The sequence below is a fragment of the Pristiophorus japonicus genome, chromosome 15 (assembly GCF_044704955.1).
Source record: "Pristiophorus japonicus isolate sPriJap1 chromosome 15, sPriJap1.hap1, whole genome shotgun sequence".
Taxonomy (NCBI): Eukaryota; Metazoa; Chordata; class Chondrichthyes; family Pristiophoridae; genus Pristiophorus; species Pristiophorus japonicus.
The window spans coordinates 185,316,331-185,335,732 of record NC_091991.1 but is presented as its reverse complement, the minus strand read 5'-3'; the positions used below and the strand labels follow the sequence as shown (position 1 = coordinate 185,335,732).

The window sequence follows — 19,402 nt, the reverse complement described above, 5'->3', positions numbered from 1 at the left end:
TGCACTGGTCTGGTGTCCGGGGTGATGTGTATCACTACTTTGGTACCTTTGAACGTCCCAAGGCCAGGTTGGAATAGTGGCTCAAATTGCTGTAGGACCTGTGAGCATGAACTTCGCTCCACAGATGACATGGCATGCACATTCCCCCATTTCCAGTTCATCTCAGCTAACCAGCTCCTCCCCAACAGTGCGGGACAATCCAGAGCGGTAGCCGGTTCACTGATCCATTGTGTGTGACCACCAACATTGCACTGCCTAGTACTGGAATGATTTCTTTGGTATACATCCGTAATTGTGTCTCAATGCGTTCTAGTTTGGGTCTACTGGCTTTGTGTGGCCATAGCTTTTCGAACTGTTGAACGCTCATGAGTGACTGGCTGGCCCCCGTGTCCAGCTCCATGCGTACAGGGATTCCGTTTAATAAAACCCTCATCATCATAGGTGGTGTTTTGGTATATGAGCTGTGAATGTTTGCCACATGAACCCGCTGAACTTCAGCGTCCACTGATTTGCCCCAAGAGTCATCCTACATCACAGACCCCTCTTCTGGTCCATCTGCCTCATAAATTAGCCTGGTTACAGGCTTCCTGCACATTCGAGCTAAATGGCCACTGAGGTTACAATTTCTGCAGACAAATTGTTGAAACCTGCAAGTCCTGGCAGAGTGTTTGCCCCCACACCTCCAGCATGAGCTGAGATTCCCATTGTTGTGAACAAAGGAGCTATGACCCAGCATTCCTCGCTGATTGTCCCTTTCACTGCCCTTGAGCACCCTGTTAGTGGGTGTCAATGGCCCCATCCTGGGCCGCATTGTCCACTGTGATGGCGTAAATGTCCGTTCAGCCTGCCATTGTCTCTGTTGAAAACCTGCTCTGGGGTCTATTGATGCCTGGTGTGTGTCGAACTGCCCTTGCCTGCCTGCGGGGCTCTGAGCCACGTTTATGATATTGACTCCCTGATCCCCCGCCGCGTTGGAGGCAGAATTGCTCGCGTATATTATTTTGGTTTCCTCCTCCCCCGCCATGAAAGTCTGAGCCATCAACGCCACCGCTTCCAAAGTCAAGTCCTTGGTCTCAATTAACGTTCGCAAAATCCACCCATGACCGATGCCCTCAATAAAGAAATCCCTGAACATCTCCCCCTTGCAGGAGTTTGTGAACTTACAGAGACTGGCCAAACGCCGGAGGACCGCAACAAAGTCCGGTATGCTCTGTCCATCACGACGTCGTTGGATATTGAATCTGTGTCGGGCCATGTGTACGCTGCTCGCCGCTTTGAGGTGCTCACCGATTAGTTTGCTGAGCTCTTCAAAGGTTTTGTCCGCCGGCTTTTCGGGTGCTAGTAGGTCCTTCATGAGCGCGTGTGTCTGTAGTCCGCAGCTGGTCAGGAGATGGGCCCTTCGCTTGTCAGCCGCTGCATCTCCCAGCCAGTCCTTCGTGACAAAGCTCTGCTGGGGCCTCTCAATGAAATCGTCCCAGTCCTCACCAACACAGTACCGTTCCTCTGTGCTGCCGGTGGCCATTCTCGTGGGTCGTTGATTCCCGTTTCTCGTTGCCAATGTAAAGTCCTTAGTCCCAATGGCACAAAACCCACATGAGGCACATTCTATGACCTGAACCTTTATTCACAGGACCAAGAAGTGATGACCCAGTGTGGGACCTCCCTTTATATACCTGGATGACCAGGTAAGGAGTGTCTCCCACAAGTTCACCCCCTGTGGTCAAGCTGTGCATTGCTTAAGTATATACAGTATTGCAGTGGCGTTAAATAGAGGTTACATACATGACAGGCTGCGTGCGGGGCTTCTCCTCCCCCCCCCCCCGCTCTTCTCCCTGGTGCTGCAGGAGGGGAGTAGAAATCATTTTTTATTTATTGAGTGATTTTTAATTTTTAAATTTTTTTTTATTTTTTTATTTATTTGGATTGATTTATTGGTTTATTTATTGATTTATTTATCATTTATTATTGATGATGGCTCTTTATTTGTAAAAGTGAAGTGTTTAATGTTTGTAAACTTCCCTCCCCACCATCTCTCGTTCTCTACGCCTGACTTTCTAAGTGTAGGCAAGGTTTTTCTGAGCATACAAAAATCTACACTTACTCCATTCTAAGTTAGTTTGGAGTAAGTTTTCGCTGCCTAAACTTGCAAAACTTGTAAGTGGCCGGACACGCCCCCTTTTGAAAAAAAAATCTGTTCTAAAATGAAACTATTCTAACTGACTAGAACTGGAGCAAACTAAATGCTGAGAATTGCAATTTCTAAGATACTCCGTTCTAAACTAGTTCCTCCAAAAAAAAAAGGAGCAACTCAGGCCGAAACTTGCCCCCTATGTTTCTATTCTAGTTCCTGTACTCAAATCCTCTCCATTGGCCTCCCTAACTGCACCAGCATGTTTGTTTTCAATGACTGGTGTACAAGGACACCAGGGTCCCTCTGTACATCGACACTTCCCAAGTCATTACCATTTAAATAATACTTTGTCCTTATGTTTTTCCTACCAAAGTGGATAACTTCACATTTATCCACGTTATACTGCATCTGCCATGTTGTACTGCCCCTCCAACAGTGGTGCACTCCCTCAGTACTGCCCCTCCGACAGTGCGGCACTCCCTCAGTACTGCCCCTCCGACAGTGCAGCACTCCCTCAGTACTGCCCCTCTGACAGTGCGGCACTCCCTCAGTACTGCCCCTCCGACAGTGCGGCACTCCCTCAGTACTACCCCTCCGACAGTGCAGCACTCCCTCAGTACTGCCCCTCTGACAGTGCGGCACTCCCTCAGTACTGCCCCTCCAACAGTGCGGCACTCCCTCAGTACTGCCCCTCCGACAGTGCAGCACTCCCTCAGTACTGCCCCTCCGACAGTGGTGCACTCCCTCAGTACTGCCCCTCCGACAGTGCAGCACTCCCTCAGTACCGCCCCTCCAACAGTGCAGCACTCCCTCAGTACTGCCCCTCCGACAGTGGTGCACTCCCTCAGTACTGCCCCTCCAACAGTGCGGCACTCCCTCAGTACCGCCCCTCCGACAGTGCGGCACTCCCTCAGTACTGCCCCTCCAACAGTGCAGCACTCCCTCAGTACCGCCCCTCCAACAGTGGTGCACTCCCTCAGTACTGCCCCTCCGACAGTGCGGCACTCCCTCAGTACTGCCCCTCCAACAGTGCGGCACTCCCTCAGTACTGCCCCTCCAACAGTGGTGCACTCCCTCAGTACTGCCCCTCCGACAGTGCAGCACTCCCTCAGTATTGCCCCTCCGATAGTGCAGCACTCCCTCAGTACTGCCCCTCCGACAGTGCGGCACTTCCTCAGTACCTCCCTTCCGATAGTGCAGCACTCCCTCAGTACTGCCCCTCCGACAGTGCAGCACTCCCTCAGCATTGCCCCTCCGACTGTGCAGCACTCCCTCAGTATTGCCCCTCCGACAGTGCGGCACTTCCTCAGTACCTCCCTTCCGATAGTGCAGCGCTCCCTCAGTACTGCCCCTCCGACAGTGCAGCGCTCCCTCAGTACTACCCCTCCGACAGTGCAGCACTCCCTCAGCATTGCCCCTCTGACAGTGCAGCGCTCCCTCGGTACTCCCTCGGGACTTCCTCGGGGTAAGTGATTGGCTGGTGATTGGTGAGTAGCTTTTCTTTTTCTTTCTTTATCAGTAAGTAATATTTAGCATTGTTGTTGCCAACTTAAGTATATCTAAGGGTTAAGTCATGGCAGGAGAGCTCGGACACGTGTTATGCCCCCCCTGTACTATGTGGGAAGTCAGGGACACTTCCGGTGTCACTGATGACTACGTGTGTGGGAAGTGTATCCGCCTCCAGCTCCTGACAGACCGCATTGTGGCGTGGAGCTGAGGGTGGACTCACTCTGGAGCATCTGCGATGCTGAGAATGACGTGAGTAGCACGTGTAGCGAGTTGGTCTTACTGCAGGTGAAGGGTACACAGCCAGGTAGGGAATGGAAGACCAGCAGGAAGAGCAGTGCAAGGAAGGTAGTGCTGGGGTCCCCTGTGGTCATCCCCCTGCAAAACAGATACACTGCTTTGAGTACTGTTGAGGGGGATGACTCATTGGGGAGGGCAGCAGCAGCCAAGTTCATGGCACCGTGGCTGGTTCTGCTGCACAGGAGGGCAGGAAAAAGAGTGGGAGAGCGATAGTGATAGGGGATTCAATTGTAAGGGGAATAGATAGGCGTTTCTGCGGCCGCAACCGAGACTCCAGGATGGTATGTTGCCTCCCTGGTGCAAGGGTCAAGGATGTCTCGGAGCGGGTGCAGGACATTCTGAAAAGGGAGGGTGAACAGCCAGTTGTCATGGTGCACATTGGGACCAACGATATAGGTAAAAAACGGGATGAGGTCCTACAAGCTGAATTTAAGGAGCTAGGAGCTAAATTAAAAAGTAGGACCTCAAAAGTAGTAATCTCAGGACTGCAGGATAGCGCAGATGAATACGTGGCTTGAGCAGTGGTGCAGCAGGGAGGGATTCAAATTCCTGGGACATTGGAACTGGTTCTGGGGGAGGTGGGACCAGTACAAACCGGACAGTCTGCACCTGGGCAGGACCGGAACCAATGTCCTAGGGGGAGTGTTTGCTAGTGCTGTTGGGGAGGAGTTAAACTAATATGGCAGGGGAATGGGAACCTGTGCAGGGAGGCAGAGAGAAATAAAAGGGAGACAGAGGCAAAAGACAGAAAGGATAAAAGTGGAGGGCGAAGAATCCCAAGGCAAAAAACAAAAAGGGCCACTGTACAGCAAAATTCTAAAGGGACAAGGTGTGTTAAAAAGACAAGCCTGGAGGTTCTGTGTCTTAATGCAAGGAGTATCCGTAATAAGGTGGATGAATTAACTGTGCAAATAGATGTTAACAGATATGATGTGATTGCGATTACGGAGACGTGGCTCCAGGATGATCAGCACTGGGACCTCAACATCCAGGGGTATTCAACATTCAGGAAGGATAGAATAAAAGGAAAAGGAGGTGGGGTAGCATTGCTGGTTAAAGAGGAGATTAATGTAATAGTTCGGAAGGACATTAGCTTGGATGATGTGGAATCTATATGGGTAGAGCTGCAGAACACCAAAGGGCAAAAAACTTTAGTGGGAGTTGTGTACAGACCTCCAAACAGTAGTAGTGATGTTGGGGAGGGTATCAAACAGGAAATTAGGGGTGCATGCAATAAAGGTGCAGCAGTTATAATGGGTGACTTTAATATGCACATAGATTGGGCTAACCAAACTGGAAGCAATACGGTGGAGGAGGATTTCCTGGAGTGCATAAGGGATGGTTTTCTAGACCAATATGTCGAGGAACCAACTAGGGGGGAGGCCATCTTAGACTGGGTGTTGTGTAATGAGAGAGGATTAATTAGCAATCTCGTTGTGCGAGGCCCCTTGGGGAAGAGTGACCATAATATGGTGGAATTCTGCATTAGGATGGAGAATGAAACAGTTAATTCAGAGACCATGGTCCAGAACTTAAAGAAGGGTAACTTTGAAGGTATGAGGCGTGAATTGGCTAGGATAGATTGGCGAATGATACTTAAGGGGTTGACTGTGGATGGGCAATGGCAGACATTTAGAGACCGCATGGATGAATTACAACAATTGTACATCCCTGTCTGGCGTAAAAATAAAAAAGGGAAGGTGGCTCAACCGTGGCTATCAAGGGAAATCAGAGATAGTATTAAAGCCAAGGAAGTGGCATACAAATTGGCCAGAAATAGCAGCAAACCCGGGGACTGGGAGAAATTTAGAACTCAGCAGAGGAGGACAAAGGGTTTGATTAGGGCAGGGAAAATGGAGTACGAGAAGAAACTTGCAGGGAACATTAAGACGAACTGCAAAAGCTTCTATAGATATGTAAAGAGAAAAAGGTTAGTAAAGACAAACGTAGGTCCCCTGCAGTCAGAATCAGGGGAAGTCATAACGGGGAACAAAGAAATGGCAGACCAGTTGAACAAGTACTTTGGTTCGGTATTCACTAAGGAGGACACGAACAACCTTCCGGATATAAAAGGGGTCAGAGGGTCTAGTAAAAAGGAGGAACTGAGGGAAATCCTTATTAGTCGGGAAATTGTGTTGGGGAAATTGATGGAATTGAAGGCTGATAAATCCCCAGGGCCTGATGGTCTGCATCCCAGAGTTGGAGGTGGCCTTGGAAATAGCGGATACATTGACAGTCATTTTCCAACATTCCATTGACTCTGGATCAGTTCCTATGGAGTGGAGGGTAGCCAATGTAACCCCACTTTTTAAAAAAGGAGGGAGAGAGAAAACAGGGAATTATAGACCGGTCAGCCTGACATCGGTAGTGGTTAAAATGATGGAATCAATTATTAAGGATGTCACAGCAGCACATTTGGAAAATGGTGACATGATAGGTCCAAGTCAGCATGGATTTGTGAAAGGGAAATCATGCTTGACAAATCTTCTGGAATTTTTTGAGGATGTTTCCAGTAGAGTGGACAAGGGAGAACCAGTTGATGTGGTGTATTTGGACTTTCAGAAGGCTTTTGACAGGTCCCACACAAGAGATTAATGTGCAAAGTTAAAGCACATGGGATTGGGGGTAGTGTGCTGACATGGATTGAGAACTGGTTGTCAGACAGGAAGCAAAGAGTAGGAGTAAATGGGTACTTTTCAGAATGGCAGGCAGTGACTAGTGGGGTACCGCAAGGTTCTGTGCTCGGGCCCCAGCTGTTTACACTGTACATTAATGATTTAGACAAGGGGATTAAATGTAGTATCTCCAAATTTGCGGATGACACTAAGTTGGGTGGTAGTGTGAGCTGCGAGGAGGATGCTATGAGGCTGCAGAGTGACTTGGATAAGTTAGGTGAGTGGGCAAATGCATGGCAGATGAAGTATAATGTGGATAAATGTGAGGTTATTCACTTTGGTGGTAAAAACAGAGAGACAGACTATTATCTGAATGGTGACAGATTAGGAAAAGGGAAGGTGCAACGAGACCTGGGTGTCATGGTACATCAGTCATTGAAGGTTGGCATGCAGGTACAGCAGGCAGTTAAGAAAGCAAATGGCATGTTGGCCTTCATAGCGAGGGGATTTGAATACAGGGGCAGGGAGGTGTTGCTACAGTTGTACAGGGCCTTGGTGAGGCCACACCTGGAGTATTGTGTACAGTTTTGGTCTCCTAACTTGAGGAAGGACATTCTTGCTATTGAGGGAGTGCAGCGAAGGTTCACCAGACTGATTCCCGGGATGGCGGGACTGACATATCAAGAAAGACTGGATCTCAACTGGGCTTGTATTCACTGGAGTTCAGAAGAATGAGAGGGGACCTCATAGAAACGTTTAAAATTCTGACGGGTTTAGACAGGTTAGATGCAGGAAGAATGTTCCCAATGTTGGAGAAGTCCAGAACCAGGGGTCACAGTCTAAGGATAAGGGGTAAGCCATTTAGGACCGAGATGAGGAGAAACTTCTTCACCCAGAGAGTGGTGAACCTGTGGAATTCTCTACCACAGAAAGTTGTTGAGGCCAATTCACTAAATATATTCAGAAAGGAGTTAGATGAAGTCCTTACTACTCGGGAGATCAAGGGGTATGGCGAGAAAGCAGGAATGGGGTACTGAAGTTGCATGTTCAGCCATGAACTCATTGAATGGCAGTGCAGGCTCGAAGGGCCGAATGGCCTACTCCTGCACCTATTTTCTATGTATCTATACCCCTCAACAGTGCGGCGCTCCCTCAGTACTGCCCCTCCGACAGTGCAGCACTCCCTCAGTACTGCCCCTCCGACAGTGCAGCGCTCCCTCAGTACTGCCCCTCCGACAGTGCAGCGCTCCCTCAGTACTGCCCCTCCGACAGTGCAGCACTCCCTCAGTACTGCCCCTCCGACAGTGCAGCACTCCCTCAGTACTGCCCCTCCGACAGTGCAGCACTCCCTCAGTACTGCCCCTCCGACAGTGCAGCACTCCCTCAGTACTGCCCCTCCGACAGTGCAGCACTCCCTCAGTACTGCCCCTCGACAGTGCAGTGGAAATAATTACTGGATGAGGAGAAAGGGACTGCCTACACACCACACTGTTTGGGCTGTCACAGTTGCCCCATTGCACAGAGACCATGATACTCACAATACGTAGCTCTCATTCCACACTGGATTCAGGGTGTTTGGCTTCACGTCTGTGACCTGGATGTACTTGGCTGGAAGTGCTTCCCTGAGGCTTGGCCTCTTCTCCATCTTGTCCTTTTTCTTCCTAAAGCTGAATTTGCGTTCCTTCTTCTCCTCCGCCTCCCGTGCGGTGTGTCCTAGCATGATTCCCAGCATACAGTAGGGATCACTGAAGCCTGCAGACCCAGAGCATCAGAGAGTGAAGGGCCCGTCAGCTCTCTACCCTGTCACCACTATATAGGCACCGCTGAGGGAGTTAGCGGGGTTCCCGGGGCGGGGGGACATGAGTGGCCCCTGATTTTGGCCACATATGGTGCCAGACATGTGTCAAATAACCCAGCTCCCTGGGGCCAGTACCAGAGGGCACTTTGGGCACAATCCCGGCATAACCATGGGGATCGCCGAGTAAGCACTGGGAATGTGAAGCAGAATCACAGAATGGTTACAGCACGGAAGGCCATTCGGCCCGTCAAGCCCGTGCCGGCTCTCAGCCAGTCCCCCTCCCCCGCCCTTTCCCCGGAGCCCTGCTAATTATTTCCTTCAGGTACTTATCCAACTCCCTTTTGAAAGCCGGGATTGAGTCTGCCCCCATCACCCTCTCAGGCAGCAAAATCCAGATCCGAACCACTCGCTCGTGTCACCTTTGGTTCTTCTGCCAATCGCCTTAAACCTGTGCCCTCTGGTTCTCGACCCTTCCACCAATGGGAACAGTTTCTCTCTCTCTACTCTGTCCAGACCCCTCATGATGTTTAACACCTCGATCAAATCTCCTCTCAACCTTCTCTGCTCCAAGGAGAACAACTCCAGCTTCTCCAGTCTTGTAAATCTGTTCTGCACCCTCTCTAAGACCTTCACATCCTTCTTAAAGTCTGGTGCCCAGAATTGGACACAATACTCCAGTTGAGGCCGAACCCGTGTTTTATACAGGTTCATCAGAACCTCCTTGCTTTTGTACTCTATACCTCTGTTTATGAAGCCCAGGATCCCGTAAACCTTTTTAACCGCTTTCTCAACCAGTCCTGCCCCTTCAATGATTTATGCACACATACCCCCAGATCTCTCTGTTCGTGCACCCCATCTAGGATTGTACCCTTTAGTTTATATGTCTTTTCCTCATTCTTTCTACCAAAATGCATCACCACATTTTTCTGCGTTAAATTTCATTTGCCCCATGTCCGCCCATTTCACCAGTCTGTCTCTGTCTTCCTGTCTTCTATCACTATCCCTCTCACTGCTCACTATGTGTCCAAGTTTTGTGTCATCTACAGATTTTGAAATTGTGCCTTGAGGCTCAATTGTTTGTTCAGCTGCCCTGATTATAATCGCTCCATCATCGATGGCCGTGCCTTGTTGCCTGGGCCCCAAGCTCTGGAACTCCCTCCCTAAACCTCTCCGCCTCTCTACCTCTCTTTCCTCCTTAAAGACGCTCCTTAAAACCGACTTCTTTGACCAAGGTCCCTGCGCTAATTTCTCCTTATGTGGCTCGGTGTCGATTGTTTTGTCTCATAATCCTCCTGTGAAGCACCTTGGGACATTTCACTACGTTGTTGTTGTTGTTGTTGCACACCCAAGCCCCAGTCATTAATATATACCAGGAAAAGCAGTGGTCCCAGTACTGACCCCTGGGGAACACCACTGTATACCTTCCTCCAGTCCGAGAAACAACCGTTCACCAGTACTCTCTGTTCCCTGTCACTGAGACAATTCTGTATCCATGTTGCCACTGTCCCTTTTATTCCATGGGCTTCAACTTTGCTGCAAGTCTATTATGTGACACTTTATCGAACGACTTTTGGAAATCCATGTACACCACGCCAACCGCATTGCCCTCATCGACCCTCTCTGTTACCTCATCAAAAAACTCAATCCAGTTAGTTAAACACGATTTGCCGTTAACATCTGTGCTGGCTTTCCTTAATTAATCCACACTTGTCCAAGTGACTGTTAATCCCGGATTATTGTTTGTAAAAGCTTCCCCACTACCGAGGTTAAACTGACCGGCCGGTAGTTTCTGGGTTTAACCTTGCACCCTATTTGGAACAAGGGTGTAACATTTGCAATTCTCCAGTTCTCTGGGACCAGCCCCGTATCCAAGGAGGATTGGTAGATTATGGCCAGTACCTCCGCAATCTCCACCTTTACTTCCCTCAGCATCCGAGGATAAATCCCATCCAGTCCTGGTAATTTATCAACTTTAAGTTCTGCCCACATTTTAATATCTCTTCTTTATCACCGGGATCGCAGAGTAATCACCGGGAATGTGAAGTAATCACCGGGAATGTGAAGTAATCACCAGAATCGCAGAGTAATCACCGGGAATGTGAAGTAATCACCGGGATCGCAGAGTAATCACCGGGAATGTGAAGTAATCACCGGGATCGCAGAGTAATCACCGGGAATGTGAAGTAATCACCGGGATCGCAGAGTAATCACCGGGAATGTGAAGTAATCACCAGAATCGCAGAGTAATCACCGGGAATGTGAAGTAATCACCAGGAATGTGAAGTAATCACCAGGATCGCAGAGTAATCACCGGGAATGTGGAGTAATCACCGGAATCACAGAGTAATCACCGGGAATGTGGAGTAATCACCGGGAATGTGAAGTAATCACCAGGATCGCAGAGTAATCACCGGGAATGTGAAGTAATCACCAGGAATGTGGAGTAATCACCAGGATCGCAGAGTAATCACCAGGAATGTGGAGTAATCACCGGAATCACAATCACCGGGAATGTGGAGTAATCACCGGGAATGTGAAGTAATCACCAGGAATGTGGAGTAATCACCAGGATCGCAGAGTAATCACCAGGAATGTGGAGTAATCACCGGAATCACAGAGTAATCACCGGGAATGTGGAGTAATCACCGGGAATGTGAAGTAATCACCAGGATCGCAGAGTAATCACCGGGAATGTGAAGTAATCACCAGGAATGTGGAGTAATCACCAGGAATGTGGAGTAATCACCAGGATCGCGGAGTAATCACCAGGATCGCGGAGTAATCACCGGGAATGTGGAGTAATCACCGGGAATGTGGAGTAATCACCGGGAATGTGAAGCAATCACCGGGATCGTGGAGTAATCACCGGGAATGTGAAGCAATCACCGGGAATGTGAAGCAATCACCGGGAATGTGAAGCAATCACCGGGATCGCAGAGTAATCACCGGGAATGTGAAGTAATCACCGGGAATGTGAAGTAATCACCGGGATCGCAGAGTAATCACCGGGAATGTGAAGTAATCACCGGGAATGTGAAGTAATCGCCGGGATCGTGGAGTAATCGCCGATAACGCAGAGTAGTCACCGGGAATGTGAAGTAATCACCGGGAATGTGAAGTAATCACCGGAATCGCAGAGTAATCACCGATAACGCAGAGTAGTCGCCGGGAATGTGGTCAGGCTGCAGTGTGTATCCATGGAATGAGTGAAATGATTGGCTGAATATCCTCACTCTTGCCACACAGTGATTATAATGTGCGGCTGCATTGTCATTAATGGGACATCCCGGTTTAGGGCTGCACAGCTTCAACCCCCACAGATACCTCCGCCTGGGGTTGAATAGCTTGCTGACACTCCGTGTACAGGAGGATACCGAACGCCCCTGGGATGATACACAGTGAGGGGACAAGGGGAGAGGAGAAAACTGGTATTAATACATGGAGTGATCGCTAGATTTACATGGGATATACGGCCTAGAAACAGGCCACTGGCCCAACCAGTCCATGCCGGCGTTTATGCTCCACTCGAGCCTCCTCCAGTCTTTCCTCATCTGAATCTATCAGCATAACCCTCTATTCCCTTCTCCCCCTTTTACTTGTCCAGTCTCCCCTTAAATACATCGATACTATTCACCTCAACCCCTCCCTGTGGCAGCGAGTTCCACATTCTCACCGCTCTCTGGGTAAAGAAGTTTCTCCTGAATTCCCCATTGGATTTCTGGATGACAATCTTATATTGATGGCCTCTAGTTATACTCTTCCCCACAAGTGGAAACACTCTCTCTCTCTCTATCCACTCCATCAAAACCTCTCATCATTTTAAAGACCTCTATTAGGTCACCCCTCAGCCTTCTTTTTTCAAGAGAAAAGAGACCCAGCCTGTTCATCCTTTCCTGATATGTATACCCTCGCATTTCTGGTATCATCCTTGCACCCTCTCCAGTGCCTCTATATCCTTTTTATAATACGGCGAGCAGAACTGTGCGCAGTGCTCCAAGTGTGGTCTAACCAAGGTACGATACAGGGGCAGCATAACTTCTCTACTTTTCAATTCTATACCTCTAGAAATAAACCCGAGTGCTTGGTTTGCTTTATTGTAGTCTTGCTAACCTGTGTCACAACGTTTAGTGATTTGTGTATTTGTATCCGAGATCCCTTTGTTCCTCCACCCAACCCTCCCAGTGATAAGTGACCTCCCTATTCTTCCTACCAAAATGTAATACCTCACATTTATCTGTGTTGAACATTTGCCCATTATATGCTCATTCTGCGAGTTGATTAATGTCCCCCTGTAATGTGTTGCAGTCCCCCTCAGTATTGACTATCCCCCAATTTGGTGTCATCCGCAAATTTAGAAATTGTGTTACTGATTCCAAAGTCTAAATGGTTAATATAAATTGTGACCAGTGGTCCCAGCACTGATCCTGGTGGATTTACATTTACAGCTGGAACTGTATACAACACTAGTTAGGTCACAGTTCTGTGTTAGGCGTGCAGTTCTGGTCACCACATTACAGGAAAGATGTGATCACAGTAGAGAGGGTAGAGGAGATGTATGAAGATATTACCTGGACTGGAGAATTTTAGCTATGATAAAAGATTGGATAGGCTGGGGTTGTTATCTTTGGAACAGAGGAGGCCAAGGGGAGACCTGATTGAGGTGTATAAAATTATCAGGGGCCTGGATAGAGTGGATAGGAAGGATGTATTTCCCTTAGCAAAGGGATCAACAACCAGGGGGCATAGATTTAAAGTAATTGGTAGAAGGATTAGAGGGGAGTTGAGGAGAACTTCTCTCACCCAGAGGGTGGTGGGGGTCTGGAACTTACTGCCTGAAAGGTCATAGCATTTAAAAAGTACTTGAATATTCATTGGAAGTGCTGTAACCTACCAGGCTACGGACTGAGCTGGAAAGTGGGATTCGGCAGGATAGCTTTTTCGGCATGGACACGATGGGCCGAATGGCCTCCTCCTGTGTCGTAAATTTCTATGTTTCTATAAACCCCCGTGTTTATTGTTAGATACTGGTGAGTCTGTGCTTTCAGCCCTAATTATTAACCGATACATAGGAAGTGTGAAACTCTCTCCCCAGACAAGCCCAGTATCTCTCTCACCATGAAAGTTAATGTAGAATTGCAGAAGACAATGAGCAGAGAAAGCAGCTGCCATGTCACCGGCCTCCACCAGAGGGCATGCTTGGGTTACTCACCGTTGACATCCTTGGCCAGCAGGTTTCTTGCCTCCACAATGGCCACTTTGAGAGAGCAGGAGGGTGCCTGCGGATAACACAAGGAGAGCCCGGGGGTTAATCATTACCCATAGGAAAAGGCCAAAACATTCCCCCCCATTCTGCACTAGCACGAGGGCGAATAAAGCAACCGATACACAAATCAGGGGTAAAACTGGGTCACGATCCTGGAACTCCCTCCCTCACAGCACTGTGGGAGCACCTTCACCACACGGACTGCAGCGGTTCAAGAAGGAGCTCACCACCACCTTCTCAAGGGGCAATAAACACTGGCCTTCCCAGGGACACCCACATCCCGAGAATGAATTTTAAAAAACAAATTAAACGATAAGGGAATAAGGGGTTACGGGGAGCGGGCGGGGAAGTGGAGCTGATTCCAAGATCGGATCAGCCATGATCTTATTGAATGTTGGAGCAGGCTCGAGGGGCCGAATGGCCAACTCCTGCTCCTAATTCTTATGTTCTTATGTAAATTGCCAAACAAGTAAACTGCATTTTCCACGTTTTTATCTGATTTTTGGTAAAACCAGAAACTGCTGCTTTTACACAGGGGAGCCCACGGCAACTGAAGGCAGCCAGCGTCTAGGGCAAAGAGCTTTCAGCAGGCTCATTGGCACATCTTTAACCGCAGCAGTGTGACAGGAGACAGCAGAGCCAACTCAAACCTACAGCTAGTAAAGTCTGACATTTAACACACGCCCCCCACACCTCAACATGTCACACAGCATTTACTTAAACACCAAGAAATCACAAGTGAACGGGTACCGCTGTAATCACTGGCAAAAAGGCAAAGGAAATCTTCCGACGTTTTGAAGCTGAATCTTGTCGGAGAGGTTCAAAGGAATGATTCTTAGGGGGCAGTATTCCCCTGCTGTGTGTCTCCCGTTGGCAAAGACGTGGGCAGTGGCCTGAGACCACCATGGGCAATGTCAACGCCTGCCTCGCGGGTCGCAAACCGGGTCGCACTCTGCTCGCGTTGCGAACGTTAAAGGGGAGGTGCGTGGTGCCATTTGGCCTCCGATTTACCGGTGTGGCCTCCGAGTCGATTGTCGCAGAGTCCAAGCCACGATCGTGCAGCCTGGCACTCCACATTTGGTGCTGGGCCACGACCATCACACCCCACATCCCCTGAAACCTGCAGAGCTCACAGCGACCCCTCCTATTTAAGGGAAGGGAGGGGCCCTTGGAACATGTCAGCACTACACGGAGAGGTAGTGAACCCGAGCTGGCTCGACAGGAAGTGGAGCACCCAGTGGACATTGTGTTCCAGTTCCTGTCAGGGGCGGGGCGGTGCGGGACCTCCAGGTCGGGCACAGGAAGTCCCACCTCACGACAGTTACCACCCGCAGACAAGGAGCTCCAGAATTTCGCCCCCTCAGTGTTTCTGCAATATGGCATCCATTCCCACAGCTGTCTGTCATAGGGGGAGTTAGAGAAACATTCAGAGGAGAAACATTAAAGGCACCCCTCCCCTCATACCCCTCCCCTCCCCTCTCCTCGCTCCCCTCCCCTCTCCTCGCTCCCCTTCCCTTCACTCCTCCCCTCTCCTCATACCCCTCCCCTCGCTCCCCTCCCCTCGCCCCTCCCCTCCCTTCCCTCTCCTCGCTCCCCTTCCCTCTCCTCGCTCCCCTCCCCTCGCTCCCCTTCCCTCTCCTCGCTCCCCTTCCCTCTCCTCGCTCCCCTTCCCCTTCACCCCTCCCCTCCACTCGCCTCGCTCTCCTCATACCCCTCCCCTCGCTCCCCTTCCCTCTCCTCATACCCCTCCCCTCGCTCCCCTTCCCTCTCCTCATACCCCTCCCCTCGCTCCCCTTCCCTCTTCTCACACCCCTCCCCCTTCACCCCTCCCCTCGCTCCCCTCCCCTCTCCTCATACCCCTCCCCTCCCCTCACTCCCCTTCCCTCTTCTCACACCCTTCCCCTCCTCGCTCCACTCTCACCCCTCCCCTCCCTCCCCCTCACCCCTCCCCTCCCTCACCCTTGCCTCACTCTCCTCGCACCCCTCCCCTCCCCTCGCTCCCCTACCCTTGCACCCTCCCCTCGCTCCCCTCCCCTCACTCCCCACCCATCCCCTCCCCATCCCTTGCTCCCCTCCCCTCACTCCCCTCCCCTTGCACCCTCCCCTCGCTCCCTTCGCCTCCCCTCCCCTCTCACCCCTCCCCTACCCTTGCACCTTCCCCTTGCTCCCTTCCCCTCGCCTTCCCTCTCTCTCACCGCTCCCATCCCTCCCCTCGCTCTCCTCCCTCGCTCCCCTCCACGTCCCGGCCTGGCGGGGATGTTAGAATTTGTAAAGTTGGAGGAAGTGGATGCCGTGTTCTGGCGATGCTTGCAGTGCAGATTAATCAGATGAATGTGTTTTACTGGTATCTCTCCCGGTTGTGTTGGAGGAGCAGGTTTACAGTGCCAGGGTCCCCCAGCAAGCTCTCACGTTAGCCTCCGAGGGTATTGTAGCCAGGTTATGTTACTGGGCTGGTAATCCCGAGTTCAAATCCCACCACAGCCGCTGGGGAATGTAAATTCAGTTAATTAAATAAATCTGGAATAAAAAGTTTGTATCAGTAATGGTGACCCTGAAACTCTCAGATTGTCGTAAAAACCCATCGGGTTCACCAATGTCCTTTAGGGAAGGAAATCTTCCGCCCTTACCCAGTCTGGGCCGATATGTGACTCCAGACCCACAGCAACGTGGTTGATTCTTAACTGCCCCTGAAATGGCCCAGCGAGACACTCAGGCCAGTTAGGGACGGGCAATAAATGATGGCCTTGCCAGCCACACCCACAACCTGTGACAGCTTTACCTTGGCTTCTCTCACTCGGTGCATTACCGCCTCATAGTCGCTCCAGTCAAGCTTGAAGACCTGCAAAATTTACAATCACATCAGCCTCTTGCACTGTGGACGGGCAGCACGATTCAGTGTCCCTGGCCACTCAGCCTCTCTTCCTGTGTCACTGCAGCCCAGCACAATCCTACACCTCCTCACACTGATGCCCATCCATTTCCCAGCAGGGCTCAGGAGCAGGAACGTTGGCCAATGCCCTCCCTAGCCCCAGGGGTAATGCTTCTCAACTTCCACTTGGCCCTTCCCTGGGGAGGAGTCTGTGCAGCAATCTGGGGAACAGGATGAAGGCAGTGTGTGAATCAGCCACACACACCTCACTTCGTAAACATAGATTCATTGCGCAGATTTTCCACTCACCGCCCAGGTGTGAGCCTATTGTAGTTGATCAGCCCCGCTACAGAAACAGAAACTAAACTGGGCGGTTTCAGTAATGGGGGGGGGGGGTGACCTCAGCACCAGGTTCACACCCAGCGGAAAGATAAATCCATCCCACTCTCTCTAATTTGGGCCAATGGTCTCTCTCTGTATGTGTGTGTCTGTCTCTCTCTCTCTCTGTCTGTCTCTCTCTCTCTCTCTCTCTCTCTCTCTGTCTGTCTGTCTGTCTGTCTGTCTCTCTCTCTCTCTCTCTCTCTCTGTCTCTCTCTCTCTCTCTCTCTCCACCTGTCTCTTTTGCGCTCTCCCTGTCCGTCTGTCTGCCTGTCTCTCTCGCTCTTTCTGTGTCTCTCTCTGCCGCCTTTTCCTAAGACAACTGCCCTATAGGTTCTGTAACCTGGGGTTACAGTGTGGAGCTGTCCCGACCCCTGGGGTTACAGTGTGGAGCTGTCCCGACCCCTGGGGTTACAGTGTGGAGCTGTCCCGACCCCTGGGGTTACAGTGTGGAGCTGTCCCGACCCCTGGGGTTACAGTGTGGAGCTGTCCCGACCCCTGGGGTTACAGTGTGGAGCTGTCCCGACCCCTGGGGTTACAGTGTGGAGCTGCCCCGACCCCTGGGGTTACAGTGTGGAGCTGTCCCGACCCCTGGGGTTACAGTGTGGAGCTGTCCCGACCCCTGGGGTTACAGTGTGCCTGAACTGCCCCGACCCCTGGGGTTACAGTGTGGAGCTGTCCCGACCCCTGGGGTTACAGTGTGGAGCTGTCCCGACCCCTGGGGTTACAGTGTGCCTGAACTGCCCCGACCCCTGGGGTTACAGTGTGCCTGAACTGCTTTACCTTCTGCAGATAGCGGATCATCTCCTCTTGGTCTGTGATGTGTGTGGCAGAGGGGATGCCGGTTTGGTGGATCAATGTGTACAGTGCATCCTCGTACAGCAACAGCAGCTACAGGGACAGACACAACTAAAATAGTACTGCACCCCAGTCAGTCTCATCATCACGAGCCAACCCTCCCCGGCAGCCCCCCCCTCCCCCATTACTTCCCATCATGCCCTCCACCCACTCCCCCAACCCCGGCCCCACCCTCCGTCACTCCCCGTCCCGCTCTCCACCCACCCCCAGTCCCCACCCCCCCCCCCAACCCAACCTCCTTCTCACCACCCCCTCCCACTCTCCCCACCCCACCCCTCCCCTCCCCTCCACCCCCCCGCACCTCACCACCCCCTCCACTCTCCCCGCCCCTCCAGTCTCCCCGCCCCTCCCAGTCTCCCCGCCCCTCCCAGTCTCCCCGCCCCTCCCCTCCACCCCCCCCCTCCACCCCCCGCACCTCACCACGCCCCTCCCCACACCCCCGCCGCCCCTCCCTCACCCCTCCCCTCCTCACCCCCGCACCTCCCCTCCCCCCGCACCGCCCCTCCCCACACCCCCGCACCTCCCTCGCCCCTCCCCACACCCCCCATGCTCTGGTTGAGGTGAAGGCAGGTGTCACCTGTGTGTGTGACACCTTCAGCTTGTCCATGAGCCCGAGTGTTTGCAGAGGGAGGGAGCCACAGGGGTCTCCTGGAGGCTGCGACAGAGAAAAAACTCCATTACACACTGACCCACACACACACACACTGACCCACACACACACTGACCTACACACAATGACCCACACACACACTGACCCACACACACACTGACCCACACACACACCACACTGACCCACACACACACTGACCTACACACAATGACCCACACACACACTGACCCACACACACACTGACCCACACACACACACACTGACCCACACACACTGCCCACACAACACTGACCTACACACACTGACCTACACACACTGACCCACACACACACACTGACCCACACACTACCCACACACACACAGACCCAAATACGCACTGACCCCCGCGCACTGAACCCCGCGCACTGAACCCCCACACACACTGACCCACACACACACACAACACACACACTGACCCAACACACACACACACACTGACCCACACACAACCACACTGACCACACACACAGACCCACACAGACCCACAGACCCACACACACACACACCGACCCACACACACACACCGACCCACACACACACACTGACCCACACACACACACACTGACCCACACACACACACACTGACCCACACACTGTACCTGTGTAGAGTCGAAGCGTTGCATGTTCTCCTGCTTCTGTTGAATGGCAGTCAGTTTCTCGAAAAAATCACCATCACCTTCTTCATCGGACCTGTCGCAAAGAGAACATTTTGCAAAACTGTCTAAGCTGGAAAGGGCTTCAGCAGCAGACTGAAGCTCTATGATCCAACAATAACCCGCCGGTGCTGCATACTGACCCTCTCATCCACACACAGCCCCCCATACCCCGTACACACACAGCCCCCGTACCCCGAAAAAACACAGCCCCCCGTACCCCGTACATACACAGCCTCCCGTACCCCGTACATACACAGCCCCCCGTACCCCGTACACACACAGCCCCCCGTACCCCGTACACACACAGTCCCCCGTACCCCGTACACACACAGCCCCCCGTACCCCGAAAAAACACAGCCCCCCCTTCCCCCGTACATAC

At 51.6% G+C, this 19,402-nt stretch overlaps 1 protein-coding gene across 8 annotated transcripts in view; it reads right to left on the bottom strand.

Moving 5' to 3' along the window:
* The window catches only part of baiap3 (BAI1 associated protein 3), a 412,688-nt gene that overhangs the window by 134,743 nt on the left and 258,543 nt on the right, over positions 1-19,402 (bottom strand). For 6 of the 8 annotated variants that reach the window (XM_070901469.1, XM_070901475.1, XM_070901472.1 and 3 more), the window contains 6 exons: positions 18,967-19,057; positions 18,296-18,373; positions 17,644-17,751; positions 16,393-16,452; positions 13,560-13,626; positions 8,091-8,304 (listed from right to left, as the gene is read on the bottom strand). In XM_070901469.1, coding sequence (XP_070757570.1) covers positions 8,091-8,304; positions 13,560-13,626; positions 16,393-16,452; positions 17,644-17,751; positions 18,296-18,373; positions 18,967-19,057 — 618 coding nt within the window. Of the gene's footprint in view, positions 1-8,090; positions 8,305-13,559; positions 13,627-14,363; positions 14,826-16,392; positions 16,453-17,643; positions 17,752-18,295; positions 18,374-18,966; positions 19,058-19,402 lie in introns of those variants that run through there. The other 2 variants (XM_070901471.1, XM_070901476.1) reach the window with 2 other exon arrangements.